The 15,225-nt window shown below is 53.7% G+C and overlaps 3 protein-coding genes across 4 annotated transcripts in view; 1 reads left to right on the forward strand and 2 right to left on the reverse strand.

The window, feature by feature from the left end:
* STAT3 (signal transducer and activator of transcription 3) overlaps positions 1-15,225 on the reverse strand; it is a 295,156-nt gene that overhangs the window by 228,410 nt on the left and 51,521 nt on the right. The window lies entirely within an intron of this gene.
* Positions 35-10,007, forward strand: MLX (MAX dimerization protein MLX). Of its 2 annotated transcripts, none has more exons than XM_054014248.1 (8): positions 35-139; positions 2,010-2,046; positions 2,615-2,704; positions 3,521-3,627; positions 4,201-4,300; positions 5,034-5,133; positions 5,549-5,750; positions 6,974-10,007. In XM_054014248.1, the coding sequence occupies exons 1-8, from the start codon at positions 35-37 to the stop codon at positions 7,028-7,030; spliced, it is 798 nt and encodes a 265-aa protein (XP_053870223.1). In that variant the 3' UTR covers positions 7,031-10,007. The 2 variants fall into 2 exon arrangements, with proteins under 2 accessions (XP_053870223.1, XP_053870224.1); XM_054014249.1 differs by having other exon boundaries at positions 77-139; positions 6,939-7,026.
* On the reverse strand, positions 9,455-14,835 carry PSMC3IP (PSMC3 interacting protein). Its single transcript, XM_054014252.1, has 8 exons — positions 14,726-14,835; positions 13,805-13,911; positions 13,174-13,263; positions 12,374-12,485; positions 11,959-12,104; positions 11,099-11,152; positions 10,191-10,250; positions 9,455-10,007 (listed from the first exon to the last, which is right to left on the reverse strand). Exons 1-8 carry the CDS (start codon positions 14,757-14,759, stop codon positions 9,948-9,950), a joined length of 663 nt encoding a protein of 220 aa, XP_053870227.1. The 5' UTR covers positions 14,760-14,835; the 3' UTR covers positions 9,455-9,947.

Consider the following 15,225-nt stretch of genomic DNA (forward strand, 5'->3'; position numbering starts at 1 on the left):
CGGCAGGCGTCTCCCGGAAGCTCCGTTCCCGGCAATGGTCGGACGCTGTGATTGGCTGATGCGGGGAGGTCACATGACCCGAGTGCACGGGAAGATGGCGGAGCAGGCGGGCGCCTCGCCCGAGGACCCCTGGGGGAAGGTGAGTCCCGGGGGCGGGACGGCGGCCGGCGCGGGACACACCGCGGGGCCCTTCTCCCCGGGAGAGGGCGACACCCCCCTCTGGCACCCGCCGGGCTCCGCCCCCCAGGCCCAGAGCCGGGTCACAGCGGGCGCAGGGGCCTGGTGGGAGGGTGAGTCGGGGCTGGGGGAGCCCAAGGGCGGGGGCAGAAGTCAGGTGGGGTCACGTCAGGACTGGGGATGGGGCCAGGGGTCACATCAGGGATGGGGCCAGGTCAGGGTTGGGGCCAGGCCTGGGGTCACATCAGGGATGGGGCCAGGCCTGGGGTCACATCAGGGATGGGGCCAGGGGTCAGGTCAGGGATGGGGCCAGGCCTGGGGTCACATCAGGGATGGGGCCAGGGGTCAGGTCAGGGTTGGGGCCAGGCCTGGGGTCACATCAGGGATGGGGCCAGGGGTCAGGTCAGGGATGGGGCCAGGCCTGGGGTCACATCAGGGATGGGGCCAGGGGTCAGGTCAGGGTTGGGGTCAGGACTGGGGTCAGGTCAGGGATGGGGCCAGGGGTCAGGTCAGGGATGGGGCCAGGGGTCAGGTCAGGGTTGGGGTCAGGACTGGGGTCAGCTCGGGGATGGGGCCAGGTCATGTGTCCAACCTCCCTGCGACCATGCAGGTTCCCAGCTCTGAGCCAGAGGAGGCAGATTTCTGAGGGGATGTGACTGGACGCAAAGTCACTGGCTGGTGCCTCTCCTGGGGCATCTTGCCTTTTACCGCATAAAGAGAATCAGCTACCACCGCTGACTTATTCTCTGCCCATCGCTCCCAGACATTGGGAAGGGACAGAAACCCCCCTGCATCGGACATGAGCCAACTCTGGGCAACTGGGATTGGGGAGGAACCATCCAATATGGGTGGATTATTCTACATTTCTGTCACTGCAAAATCTTGACTGTCTTGGGAAAACATCTCTCAAGTAGGTCCAAGGAGTTAAATACACTTCGGGCCAGATTTGTAAAGGTGTTTAGATGCCTAGTGGGATTTTGCAAAGGAACTAAGGCCCACAACCTCAAATCAATGGAAGTTTGTGTGACCCAGGATTTAGGTTCTTAGGCACTTTTCGGTATGCCACTAAGTGCCTATCTGCTTCTTTAGGTAGCTAAATACCTTTACAAATCTGATCCTTGGTTCCTCAGGGGAGGCTTTACATAACTGCTGCCAGTGGAGGGAGACTAACCAAGCAGAGGACTTGGCTGTTGAATGCACTTAGGTTTCCTGCTTAGCATACCCAGGGAACAGTGTATCTTGAGAGTCATAGCCAGAAGCTGGGCTTTAACTTTCTATGAACGTTTTGTCCTGAATGCCTGGAGCAGAGCTACCTGGTCATTTGTCTTTTCTTGTATTCAGCCTTAACATTCAGATAAATAGAACAACGTAAAAGGGGGAGGAAGTGTTGACTATGTGTCCATAAGTGCCCAAAGTCTGTGCAGGAACCAGGGTCAGTTTTTCACAATTGCTCAACACTCAGCTTCTCCTGTTGTCCTCCGTGTGCATATGCTCTTGAAAATCTGACCATGTATTCCTAGAATAAAGTGTAGTAAAACTGTAACCAGCTCAATCCTGCAGTCACAGCCTTGTTAAACTGAAGAACAAACCAGTGTTTCAGCCTGCAAGGGAATTGGGCAGCATTGTTTTTCTGGAAAGCGGATGTGTTGTGTGGGGGCTCATGGGACCACCCACATTGTTCCCACTTGCTGTCATGTGTTGGCACAATAGTTCATTGCGCAAAAAAGCAAATGCACTAAAGAGGAAACTGCCTCACTCACTGGTTGGTTTCTTTTTCTCTCTTCTCTTCCCGTTTCCGCACGCTGTAATTCGCTCATCCTACAACGCACCAGGTGGATTCTGCATACAGCGACAGTGGACTGGATCCCTGTGAGTAGCTGTGTGTCCTCTTCTCCCAAACTCTGTCAGGGCACAGCTGACTGAATGGGCCAAGGAGCCCTGGTCACTTTTGTCCTTTGCTCTAGCTTATGCTGTTAGCAGAGGGACAATCTGGTCAAATTTGGCCCAAATCCAGAGTCTCTAATCAGACCCTTTGGCCTTTTAAAGCCAGACTAACATCTCCTCATCGGAAGAGCAGCACAGTGGCGATTATCAATGTATTCTTTGCTCCTTTAATGAGAGGCTCTTGAAGCACTTTGCAAGTCTCCCAGAATGTATTTTCCCCATTTTACAGACAGGGAACCGGGTGCAAAGGATATTAGAGTCTCATTGCTGTGCTTTAGTTGGCTTTCACGTCTGGTCAGCATTCATCGTACCTATCTGCACACTGACTGGGACTGCAACAGCTGCTGATCCCTGGAGCTGGTTGCCCTGTGACTTGCCTCTTAGAGTTGATCCCTTTGCTGTCCCAGTTTGCAGTGTCTCTGGGGGTTAGTGACACTCACTCACTGCCTCCTGCATGACTTAGGGAAATACGGTGTGGTATTTTCTCTTTCAGCGCTCTTTGTGGAAAGCACTAGGAAAGGAAGCATAGTGTCCCGAGCTAACAGCATTGGCTCCACCAGTGCCTCCTCAGTCCCCAATACAGGTATGGTCCCTTCTCTATGTTCCACCAGCTTCTCCAGCACTTCAGTTAATAGGGGCTTTTCCCACTCTCTCACTCGTATTCCTGTTCAGTCTCATTCTCCTTAGGTAGCTGTTCTGTAAGACTGTGATTGCAAGAGCTTCCTCTGCCAGCTAGAGCATAAGTCTTGCCCTTGGGTAGGGAGGATGGTGTCCTGGCTTCCTGCAGGGCAGTTTGATGGGACTCTCCTGGTAATGGAGAGCTGGAGCGAAGTGCTGAAGAAACTTCTTGGCCGAGGTTTTTGAGTGCTGATGGATGCCCATTCTGAGACACCTTAAAGGGGCCTGATTCCAGGAAGTGCTGAAAAGTTGGCCCCTCTGCGGAAGGGATCTCAGCTTAGACACCCAGTCCCTCTTGAAATCTGTAATGCGGCAGAGCCCTTCTAGTGAGAATCCTGCCTAGACAAGCCAGGGCCCAACCCCAGGGGCCTGCAGGAGAAGCAGGTGGCCCAGTTGGCAACTAGTATCTTTGTTATTGGCCTTTGCTATAATGAATTTCCCCAGCTGCTCATTCATGATGCCCTTGGACAGGTGGATCTTTACTGTGTTTTGGCCCCATCCTTTTGGAAGAGCTGTTTGGAGCTAGTCCATCCAATTGGGAGCTAAGTGGTGTCCCTGGGAGGTGTTCTCAGGCACAGGTGTCTAAATGATCCCAGTCCAGACACTGCGTGGGTTCTGTGTTGCCTCAGGAACTGGAGATAGCCATTTTTGTCTCTGCTTCCTGGGCTCTGGGAGCTGCCATGTGCCCCCAGCGCTGACGGTGACCATTCTTCCGCTGCAGATGACGAAGACAGCGATTATCACCAGGAAACCTACAAAGAGTCGTACAAGGACCGGCGCAGACGCGCCCACACCCAGGCTGAGCAGAAGAGACGAGATGCCATCAAGGTAACCTCAGAGCAGCTAGCAGGGAGAGAATTCAGACAGCACCTTCCTTTCACCTCAGACCCAGAGGGCTCATTATTCTACGGCACCAGCACCTAGTGTTATTTATTTAGCGGTTAAATTCCATGTTCCCCCAAACTTGGAATGCCGCTTGTGTAGGGAAAGCCCCTGGCAGACCAGGCCGGTTTGTTTACCTGCCCCGTCCCACAGGTCCGGCTGATCGCGGCTCCCACTGGCCGCGGTTCGCCACTCCAGGCCAATGGGAGCTGCGGGAAGTGGTGGCCATTACGTCCCTCAGCCCACGCTGCTTCCCACAGCTCCCATTGGCTTGGAGCGGCGAACCGCGGCCAGTGGGAGCCGCGATCGGCCGAACCTGCGGACGGGGCAGGTAAACAAACTGGCCCTTTCCCTACACAAGCGGCGTCCCAAGTTTGGGAAACACTGCTGTAGGGGGTTTGTATCAACCTGGGGGAGCTGTAGCTTTCCACCTTGTTAAACCATCTACCCAGCCAGCTGCCATCATCCCATGCTGTTGAATCTAAAACACACTGTCACTTCCACTCTGTTCCCCCACAGAAAGGCTACGATGACTTGCAGACCATTGTTCCCACGTGCCAGCAGCAGGACTTCTCCATTGGCTCCCAGAAACTGAGCAAAGCCATCGTCCTGCAGAAAAGTGAGTCTGGGGGGAGTGATTTCGGGGCCTGTGCTGGCATTCCTAACAACTGTGACAAATAGCTTCTGCGCTGGACGGCTGTACTCCTCTGGTCACTGAGTGGGGTACTGGCCAGCCAGAATTGGAGCCACCTCGTTCATGGGGGTTCGATGGGGAAAGTCCTCTGAGCTGTTAAACCCTCCCTGCAGACATTCAAAACTAAAATGGCAGGTGCCTTGTTCCAGGCCTCACTGAGTTGTCTGCTCCCTCCCAGCTGGCTCTGCAGGTTAACACTGTCCTGGTCTCTTGCTGAGGGTAACACTTGTGCAATCAGCCTAGAGTGCAAGGGAGGCACACTCTTACAGGTGCCCAGCCCCCGTACCCTCCAGTCAGCCACTTCTTGCAGCTCACAGGCATCAAAATCACTTAGGTTGAGGGTGGAAGACTGTCTAGGGCTTAGGAGGCTGAGACGCCTCCCAGCTTGGCCACTGCTAGCGTATGATCTAGAGCACCTCGCTGCCCCTCCCAGGAGCCGGTTGTGAAGCACTGAGACCCTCTGAGGAGAGGAGGCACAGGGGAGCCTGGCTCCTGGTCAGTTTGGATGCATGAGGCCTGTGGGGATGAAATCTAGGGCCATGAATCAATCCTGCCGGTGCCCCAGTGTCTGCTCGACCTGTCCCCTGCTGAGCGGCACCACTGTGACCTCTGACCTGTCTCGAGCGTCCTAAATCCTCGTCCTCCCTTCGCTTTTCAGCCATTGACTACATTCAGTTCCTCCACAAGGAGAAGAAGAAGCAGGAGGAGGAAGTTTCTACCCTCAGGAAAGATGTCACAGCTTTGAAGATCATGAAAGTGTAAGGAGCAACTTGTCACACATCTCCCACCCCGAGGGGCCCGGGAGACGGACACCCTGTGTTACACATCCTGCAGCAGACACACACCACACTCCCCTTTTTCTCCCCCTCTGCCCTGGGCAATTCCATCCCAGAGTGGTTAGTATCGGACACAGATCCCAGTACAGCGCAAGGGGCATGGGCTGAGCAAGGGTTTTGAATTTAAGGAATTTAAGCCCAGAGCCTGCTACCTTAACCATACAACCAGTCTGAGAGTCGCCTTATGGTCCTAACAAGCACAGTTAACACGAACAAGCAAACACGTGGCACATCTTTGGTCTCTCTCACAGATCAAACAGAGCTTTGGAAAGTGTCTGAGGCCAGAGCTGGCTTCCCGAGCCTGCCGTTTTATCCAGGTTTCTTTGGTTTGTTTCAGAAACTATGAGCAGATTGTGAAAGCTCATCAGGATAATCCAAATGAGGGGAAAGACCAGGTCTCTGACCAAGTCAAGTTTAATGTTTTCCAAGGCATCATGGATTCACTGTTCCAGTCCTTTAATGCCTCCATCTCGGTAACAAGTTTTCAGGAACTTTCAGCCTGTGTCTTCAGCTGGATTGAAGAGCACTGTAAGCCACAGGTAAGGACTAGGAGCCACACACAGTAACACGGGGCAGGCGCCTGCATAGGGCCAGATAGCTACAGTAGATACAAATGCAAAGCAATGCACGTTGGAGGGAACGGCTTGAACTATTCCGACACCTTACTGGGCTCTAATTAACCAGCGCCAGGGCCAGTTCAGCACCTGGTAGCAATCCAAGCACGATAGGAGGTTTAAAGACCAGGATGGAGATGGTGAATGCGGTTCCGGTCACCCCATCTCAAAGGGGACAAAGCACAAGTAGACAGTTCAGAGACAAGTGACGAGAACGACTAGGGGCACAGAAAGCCTGGGACTGTCTACCAGAGGCAGAACAGGGGACATGATAAAGAGATGCAAAATAGTGCCTAGTGCTGAGGAGGGAGATGGAGAACCTCTGTTCTCCCTGTCTCGTAATGAGCAAAGGGACCGTGTGTGAAATTGAAAGTGGCAAATTCAAAATGAATAGAGGGAGAAACTTTCCCCCGACATGCAGCTGGCAGGGTAGTGCTGCCTGCCACAGGAGATCAGGCAAACCCAAGGGTACATCTACACTGCAAAACCCCCTGCAGCAGCGAGGCTCGGAGCCCAGGCTCTGCAAACCGGCAGAGGGGGGTGTTTCAGAGCCCAGGCTCTAGCCTGAGTGGGGACATCTCCTCTGCTATTTTGAGCCCCAGAGCGCAAGCTCTGCAAGCCCCAGTTACCTGACCCAGGCTCTGAAACTTGCTGCTGTGGGGTTCTTTTCTCAGCAGAGAGATACCCTGATGCACTTAGCTGGCGAACAAGAGCCCCAGCATGAGACCAGCAAACATGAGCTTTGAGAGGGATAGAAACCCTCCTGCTTCAGAGCATAGATGAGGCTCTAGCTGATGGGGGCTAAGGAGAACCTTCCCTGAGTCATACCACTCCTTGCACTAGGCTCTCTCGCTAAAGTAGCTGGTTCTGCTGGCCAGGACTGACCCTTGGTCTGATCCAAGCTGGCAGGGCCTGTACTCCCAGTAATACTGAGGTACTGAAGCCATATACCCCCCACCCTCAGGTTTGTTCCCATAAACACCACTGTGCGTGGCTGACGCAACTGTTATCCAGCTGCCTTTCTACACACTTATTCCCCTCTGTAAGGAGTTCCCGGGCCTGTTCTGGAACCCACAGAGGCATTGCCAAGGTGAATGTTTCTTCATCCCGCAGAGTGACTGATCCCGCCTCTTCCTTGTTCTCCTCAGACTCTGCGGGACATCGTGCTGGGGGTTCTGCATCAGCTGAAGAATCAGCTCTATTGACTCTCTCCCTCCCGTGCCCCAGCAGCACGGGCCTGCGCTCGTCATCCCCAGTGCTGTGGGGTGCCGCCCAGCAGGGAAACAGACTCCAGGAAGGGCTGGTCTGTTTCCCTCGGGGTTGTTCTTAAAGCTTCTCTCTGGAATATTTATTGTATTGACCAAAAACCCAAACTGGGCTGTACGTACCTCTCCACAGACCCTGTCGCAGTCTGTAGCACTAGAGGCTGTGAAGGGACTCAGTCAGCAGAGACGGGAGTTTAGATGTGGATTAAATACACTTCTCGTTGCCCCAAAGGAAGGCAGGAGGGGCTCTCACCCAAACTGGCATGGCAGTGAACGGACCTCGCCTGAGCCCCTGACTCTTGCAAGAGTGACAGTAGCTCAGCTGGTGGGAGGGATCTGCTTTGTAGCAGTCAGATTGTCCTGCTCCCTGAGGGGGGGGAATGGTATCATCCTAGCACTGCACATCTACTGCCTGGTGGGATGCATGCCCTGAAAACCACAGAGCCTGGGCGTGAACTGGAGAACAGATGGAGCACAGGTTCTTTGGTTTCCAGGTAAGCACTTGCTGACATTGCAGCTACCCAGGCACCTTTCCATGGGGCAATGCAGGACGACCTCTCCCCCCCAGAGCTAGTTGCCACATTAGGATTAAAGACTTTGGCTGGGCTATGAACCCTCCTGCACCAGGCAACAAACTGTCCTCTACAAAAGGGGGTTAGGAAGAAGCTTCCCTTGGCACTTCTTTCCCTTCTCCCATCGCTGCAGGCTTTCTTGCACCTTCCTCTGAAGCAGCTGGTTCTAGTTACTGTCGAGATGGGTTCTGGACTAGCAATTCCTATGTGCCTCAATCCCGATCAGCTAGTTCTGCCTAGGGATGGAAGGCTGCTTGCTTTACTGGTGCAGAATGACTTTCCAAAAGGCCATGCAAAGGAAGCTGGTGGGTTGGCCCCTCGCTGCCACAAGGAGAGGCACTTAATCCCACTGGTGAAGGGACTCTCCCTCTTGTGCAGATGATCGTGGCCTCGGCCTTCACTTGAGCCAGCTGCTGACTTGGCCTTTTCGACTCTAGCCGTGTTTCCTAAACAATTAAACATGAGTGCAGCTTTCGCTACAGCTTTATCGGCACAGAGGCTGATTTCTGTCGGGCTTTATATGACTGGGCACTTTCTGATGAAGTCACACTGTGTGGGAAAGTAGACTAGTGTAGCACAGAGCTGCTGTGAATTCTAAGTAGACGTCTGCTCTTGTTTAGAACGACAGTTTTATATATAATAAAGCCTTGATTTTTATAATGCATTGAAAAAAAAAAATCACACTAACGTGTTACCAGTTTACGTTTTGCAGACAGCTGCTTGTCTGGGACAATTTAAATCAGTGACACCCTGTTTCTTTCCCTGTAGCCCTACAGGTCTATTAACAGCAGATGGCAGCTATCTGCTAAAGCACCAAGGGCATTTTACTACTCAAACAAGGTGACGCTATTGGAATTACCCCAGCAAAGTGACACTCTTACAACAGTATTTGTCGATTTTCAATTATGTTCCTACCACACCTCTAAAAATCCCATGTTAATGGCTGTTGTGCATTTCTTTCAGTTTGGGAACGGTAGTTTCTGGGTGCTGGCTGTCTGCCTTTCAAACACTGAAGCAGGGGCATAATGTTTCCATTTAATCAAGGAAATATTCTTGTTGGTCTTGGATTTTATAAAACAAAGCACTTCTACAAAGCTTGCATTGAGTGTCCCTGTCGGTCCAAATGCAGCATACAGCCCCATGGAAGTTCAAGAGTTTGTTTGCAGTGACACGTCCAACTGCTGAAGTGAATTGCACACAACAGGGGAAGCTACCGCTAGGCCCGTACTCAAGCACAGGCATGTAACTCTTGTAAGATGTGGCTTTGCTGTAAGGAAAGCACCTGTTTGCAGAACCAATAGCCTGTGCTGGTTACTAATAAGTGGCATGTGTATTTCTCAAAGGACATTGCTTTTTACAGACCTCACTCAGGTGGAAATGAAATATTTTTCTATCATGAAAAGTAATTATAATAAATTTTTGCTAAGCATTTTAAGGATTGTCCCCCTCAGTTTGTTTATTTCTGACACAGAATCATTGGGTTTGCTAGGAGAGGTGATGAGGCAAGGGCCAATTTTTCAGACGTGACTAGTGATTTCAGGATGCCCGGCTTGACCCCTTAGCCAGTGTTATGGCAGCTGTATGGGAACGGCCCTCCCCCGCTGCTCATCCCCCCCGTTATCTGGGTGCCTGACTCCGACTGGTCTCAAAGCCGTAGTTAAACCAGACTGGAATGCAAACAAGCTCCCTTTTATGTGAGCAAAGCGGCCAAGACTCCAGAGAGCAGACGGGAAGCCAGTCTTGCTACGGCCAGGACATGCAGGGTGAGAAATAATTATGGAAGCAGCAGGGCTAAGATGAGACACAGTGGTGTTTAATGAATCACACTCCTGTATACAGCATTACGGCATGGTAGATGCTGGGGGAAGCGTTTCCCACCCTCTCTATTAAATACACTGAGATGCTAGTACATCCCTACACAGTTAAACAACTAGTTTCTTTCCCCTCTCCTAGACGCTCCTTTCCTCCCTTTGCTAGAACAAACTCACCTACTTGTTGGCAATCCAACACACCCCTAGCCCAGTGGAGAGGCACCATCCCAACTGCTCATTGCAACAAAGGATAATAAAAACGGGACTCCACTGCAAATGAGAATATGAGGGGCCTGGAGCTGCCTCAACCCCTCTAGCCACCCTCCTGACTGCAAAGCATTTTAAAACATAAACATACATAAAAGACTCAGGACAAAACCAAGCCCTACAAACAGTGCAAGTTTCAGAAGCGGCTTCTGTTGGGTTCCAGACTGGCCAATTTTCTCCCCTGGAGCAGTGGCTCCTGTCAGCAACTCAGACAGCCACCGGCAAAGTGACATTGTAATCCTCATCCGTCTCTATCCCAACTTCCTCCTGCACAAGAACAATGCAGCCTCTTTACCAAGAGCACAGAGGAGAGTTAAGCGGGCTGTACAGCACAGAGAATTCAGAAACAGGGCCCTTTCCAGCACTGTGGGACTTGCTGAGGGTTACACTTGCAGCAGAAGAACTGCGGATTTGGGTTAGTCAAAGGCAGGTGGATCTGGCCGTACTTACAAAGAACTGTTTCTTGCTTTTGGGGTAGCCCTCCAGAATCGCATCGAGGAGCTCAGTCGCCTGGTAAGGCAAAATAATTTGAAAGAATATTTAGCTTCGTTTCTTCAGGAAACAGACACAGTAAGTGAAACCTGGGCAAGCTCACCAGTGGGACAAGCCTTAAGTACACAGCTTAGCAAAGGCCAAAGCATTAGCCCCCGTGGTCACAAGCAGTGAGGCTTCCTAGGGTGCAGGCCTGCCTTGCACCCCCCCTCAACAGAGGCCACTCCCCAGGCTGCGGAAGTCAGGTCTCCTCCCAGTTAGCCATTACACACAAAGGAGAGGCTAATGGCCCCTACCAGACAGCTGGGGGGCTCCTTTCACCCCTATATTTCAGGGCTGTAAGTGATAATCACCCACTGGTCCATTGAAAGTGGCAGTTTGGCATCACGATCAGACTGTAAACCCCCAAACAAGAGGACTGGTGAGTGACAGAGGGAGTTGCCACTGGCAAGCCAGAGAGGATGGTTGGGAGCTTGTCTTGCTATGTCCATACATTGGAAAGCAGAAATCAGAGCCCAGGAAGAGGTCACCCTGCCAGGATGGCTGCTCTCCCAGCACTAGAAACTATGGGATGGAAGCTGGAGAACAGCAGCATTAGAGTGGGGAGAAGTGGCCTTGTGGTTCCTCCTCCTGGGTGACACCAGAAGGGCCCAGGCATCGCCACTTCAAGACTAGCGTAAGCTGAGTGTGCTACAGAGGTTCTTGGCTGGCAAGATGCTCAGCTAGCACAGACCCACAGGGCTGCTCCATAAATCATTAAGTCGCTAGCATTTTTTCCCTGAATGAAACACCACGTCGCCTCTCGGGTATCATTGCCACCACCCAATGGTGCCCATCTACCCAGTATTCATAATAAAGGTGGCTACCATTCTCTTCCTCCTCCTCCATTCTTTGCAGTACAGCTTTTTCTCGTTGTAAACCTGCAACCAACAAGACTGAGTGAGTAACATTAAACCCAACCACTCGCTAGTGTGAGCCAAGGAACTACTGCTAGGAGGGGAGGCCAGGCCAGAGCAAGATGTTCAAGACCATCACACAGTGCAGGCAACTGTCTGACAAATAAGCTCTTTGGAAGTGGGTCTCCTTTTAAAATGGATGATTTGAGAGGCTAAAACGTTGAATTTCTGTATTAACAAAATGACAACCCAGAGCAAAGGGCTGCAGGCAAGAGTCACTCAGGAACTTACAGCTGCCCCCTCTAGATACACACAACCTAAGGAGGCACACAGTGAAGGGTCTGCTGAGAACAGTAGGGAGCAGGACATTTCCAACGACATCAGACTCTGGGTTTGGCTCCATGCTGGAGTTAGCCATACTTAAAGCTGACCAGCACTTCAGCGTGCCTGGCAGGTAATGCCCAGGTAGCGTGATCAGACTTCAGAGAGGAGGCCACAAAAGCACAGCCCTAGCCTATGAACAGGAACATTGGGAAGTTAATTGAGGAGAGGACAGTTTGTGCTAGAGTTTCAAACCTCTCCCACAACCACTCCCAATTCTTCAGTGTTTGATGTCAGATTCGAAACGTCTGTCAGCATTCTAAGGTGCCTTTCATCCTCACATTCAGACACACCACCTGCTTACAGAAATAGAAGACCCGTCCAGAAGGGACACGCTATTCCCTGTCTACCTCGAAGGATAATTTATTCAGCATTTTGTTAAGACAAGTAGCATTGAGCTGGGCTCTCAGCTGCTGTGTTCAGTGGCACAGCCCCTTCCAGCTCTTTACCTTCTCTTTCTCTTCAGGAGTCACATGGTTGGCTGCAGATTTAATTCGCTCCAGTTTCTCTGTGTAACTGGCACAATCTTTTTTTAACTCTTCAATCTCTTTAATCATCTCTGGGGTTGTCATTGAGCCATTCAGATCCTTCAGTTCTGGAATGGAATCGCTAGTTACCCAGGGATGCCCACAGCTAAAGCTCAACAGCTAGCATTAAAGTCTGCATGACGCTACACTCCATGCTGGCGCCGCAATGCGATGCCTCAAAACACACACTCCATGCTGGTGCCACACTGCGCTGCCTCACACATACTCCATGCTGGTGCCACACTGCGCTGCCTCACACACACTCCATGCCGGTTCAGCTTCAGAGCTAATCTACTTCGAAATAAACCTGGCAGTAGAAGTGGACATTCAAACACACCTGATTCCATATGGCGGCAGCTCTGTTGAAGGGTTTGTACTTTTGAAGAAAGTTCCGAGATTTCGTTGTCCAAGGCTTTAAGCTCCGAGTCACTCACTGTGGGAAACTGATCCTGAGAGAGAAGAAAGAGGACGCATTATGAATTACAGAAAACATGTTTCCTGGACAGTCACCACCACCCATTTTTGACAGATCTTAGAGACATTTGTTCCCATGACGGCTTGCTGCAGTTCTCGAGATCAGCCATACACAGTGTGCTCCTAAAGGTATCATCTCCATTGGTTATGAGGGGATGGGAAGAGTGCTGATAAATGGGCTAGAATGGCATAGCTTTGGTCATTGTTAATGTTAACAAAAGTTCATATTTATTACATTATAGTCTAAACTGGTGACATTGTCTAGGATGTTACAGAAACAGTAGGGTTTACATTATTGAACAGCGGAGTGCTGGGTTTCTTTAAACAAATAATCCAAAGTAAAAGGAAGAACCAAAGCATTTGAATGGAATAAACGCAAAACAGCTTATGTTGCTTTGAAGCGTGAGGAAAGCCGCAGTTGCCCATATAAACATACATACTGGAGTCTCCTAGTGCATTTTGTGCAGAACCGCTATGTAAATAAAAGCTTCTTGACAGTGTCTCCTCTGTACCTGATGCAGCACCAAGAGTGCTGTCAGCACGTTAACAAAGACCGCAGGGAAGGCCGTGCCTCGCCAAAAGGCTTTCATTGGGGCTGGTCTGTTTAGTTTTTCACTCAACATTGTTTTTGTTTCCTAGGGAAATTGAACTGATTAATCTCACCTGGTCTGGAAAGTATATTTTCTGTTTCCCATAAGCCTTCTCTCTTATTTTCCCTTGTTGAGCCAGCTGCTCCAGTGCTTTCACCACAGCCTGAGGCAAAGAGGCACAGGAGTCCACATGAGAACTGGACAGAGCACCAGAAAGCTACCCTGGGGACTAAGTTGGGCAGGGAAGAGATGAACTGGACAGAGCACCAGAAAGCTACCCTGGGGACTAAGTTGGGCAGGGAAGAGATGAACTAGACAGGCCTTAAGGGCTGTGTGTGTTGTTACAGCTACAGATATGGTATCTGCCCACGCAGCCAACCATCTGTGCATCTCTCCAAGGGGCTCTCGCTGCCACCCACCACCTGCCTGCAATATGGGTTAGTGAGAGGCTGGGGGTTTCTCGCGCTGCTGTGGGACAATCTCTGGGGAAGGGAGGCAGTGGCAGAGTGAGCTCCCACCCATCTGACAGGGTCACTAACAGTCTCCCGCTCCCTACCAGCTTCTTGCTTGGGTGGAAGGCTCTGACCCGCCTTGGTGCCACAGGGACCTTGCTCCAAGCATCCAAGCCATGGGGGTGGGGGGGGGACTGGGGGCCGCTATAGCAGGTGCATCGGGGCAGGCGCCTAGCTCTGCCTGCCTCTCACCGTCTTGCCCAGCCCATGCTCCCGCTGCAGGTTCCCGAAGGCGTCCTGGGCGCTGTGTGGCCGATTCTGGTCCCGGAGGTAGCGGAGCAGGATTGCGGCGGCGCCTCCTGCAGGGAAGAGAGCGGGACAAGAGGCTCAGCGCCAGGGCTTGGCCACAGCAGAGGCAAGGGACTGCGGCCTGGCCCTTCGGAGGGGAGGTCGGGTGGGAGGTCGGAAAGGGGCCAGGTCCGGTGGGGGGTGGTCAGGCAGGAGGGAAGGGTGGCTTGGTCCTTGGGGAGAAGGGGAGCGGACTCCAGCAGGGGGGTGGGGGGGTGGGCAGGAGTGAAGGGGGCCTGGCCCAGCGGGAGGAGGAAATGGGGGAGGGTGAGGCCTGGGTGGGGGGGGGGAAGAGGATCAGGAGGGACGAAGGGGCCCAGCGGGGGGGGGGGGGGGCTGGCTGAGGAGGCCCGGCTCAGCGGGGGGGGGCGGATCAGGCCTGAGGGGGGGGGCTGGCCCAGCGGGGGGAGAGGGGGGAGGGACGAGGGGGCCCGGCTCAGCGGGGGGGAGAAATGGGGGAGGGTCAGGCCTGGGGGGGGCGGCCCCGGGGGGGGAGGGGGGGAAGGATCGGGAGGGACGAAGGGGCCCAGCGGGGGGGGAGGGGAGGGAGGATCAGGCCGGGGGGGGGGCTAGCCCAGCGGGGGGAGGATCGGGAGGGACGAAGGGGCCCAGCGGGGGGGGGGAAGGGGATCAGGCCTAAGGGGGGGGCGGTGGCCCAGCAGGGGAGGGTCGGGCCGGGGGGGGGGAGGAAGGAGGGGGCCCGGCTCAGCGGGGGGGCGGATCAGGCCTGAGGGGGGGGGCGGCCCAGCGGGGGGAGAGGGAGGAGGGGGCCCGGCTCAGCGGGGGGGGGGGGAGATGGAGGAAGGGGGCGGGGCCTCTTCTCACCTGTCGCCGCGGGGCTCTCTCGGGCCTTGCTCATCCTCTCGGTCTCTGTGCGGGGCCCGCGGAGATGGAGCCGGAAGCGGAAGGAACGTAGCCCCAGCAGCCCGCTCGACTGCTGCTATGGTTACCGTCCCTAGTTCCGGTACGCGGCCCACGGTCCCCTTTCCACCAATCAGAACGCGCCTCGGCGAGGGGGGCGGGCACGGCTCGGGGACGGGGCGGAGCCTAGGCGTGGGCCGCTTGACAGGAGAACTGGGATCTGATTGGCTAGTGCAGATGGTGCCTGGGCCGTGACCCCCATGACCTCTCTCCCCCCCCCAGGGCAGAGCTACCCCTGTCTCTCTCCCCCCCCCCCCCCGCAAGAGGGCCCCCCCAGGGCAGAGCTACCCCTGTCTCTCTCCCCCCCCCCCCGCAAGAGGGCCCCCCCAGGGCAGAGCTGCCCCTGTCTCTCTCCCCCCCCCCCCCGCAAGAGGGCCCCCCAGGGCAGAGCTGCCCCTGTTCCC

This window comes from Malaclemys terrapin, chromosome 25 (assembly GCF_027887155.1).
Source record: "Malaclemys terrapin pileata isolate rMalTer1 chromosome 25, rMalTer1.hap1, whole genome shotgun sequence".
NCBI classification, from domain to species: Eukaryota; Metazoa; Chordata; order Testudines; family Emydidae; genus Malaclemys; species Malaclemys terrapin.

Bases quoted from the DNA above. Each gene is read 5' to 3' on its own strand.
- PSMC3IP (XM_054014252.1), bottom strand. From the start codon at position 14,759: ATGAGCAAGGCCCGAGAGAGCCCCGCGGCGACAG. The intron at 13,264-13,804 runs GTGAGAGGCAGG...TCTTTGCCTCAG, and splicing joins AGCATGGGCTGGGCAAGACG to GCTGTGGTGAAAGCACTGGA. The intron at 12,486-13,173 runs GTGAGATTAATC...CTTCTCTCTCAG, and splicing joins AAATATACTTTCCAGACCAG to GATCAGTTTCCCACAGTGAG.
- MLX (XM_054014248.1), top strand. From the start codon at position 35: ATGGTCGGACGCTGTGATTGGCTGATGCGGGGAGGTCACATGACCCGA. The intron at 2,047-2,614 runs GTGAGTAGCTGT...TTTCTCTTTCAG, and splicing joins CGACAGTGGACTGGATCCCT to CGCTCTTTGTGGAAAGCACT. The intron at 2,705-3,520 runs GTATGGTCCCTT...CTTCCGCTGCAG, and splicing joins CTCCTCAGTCCCCAATACAG to ATGACGAAGACAGCGATTAT.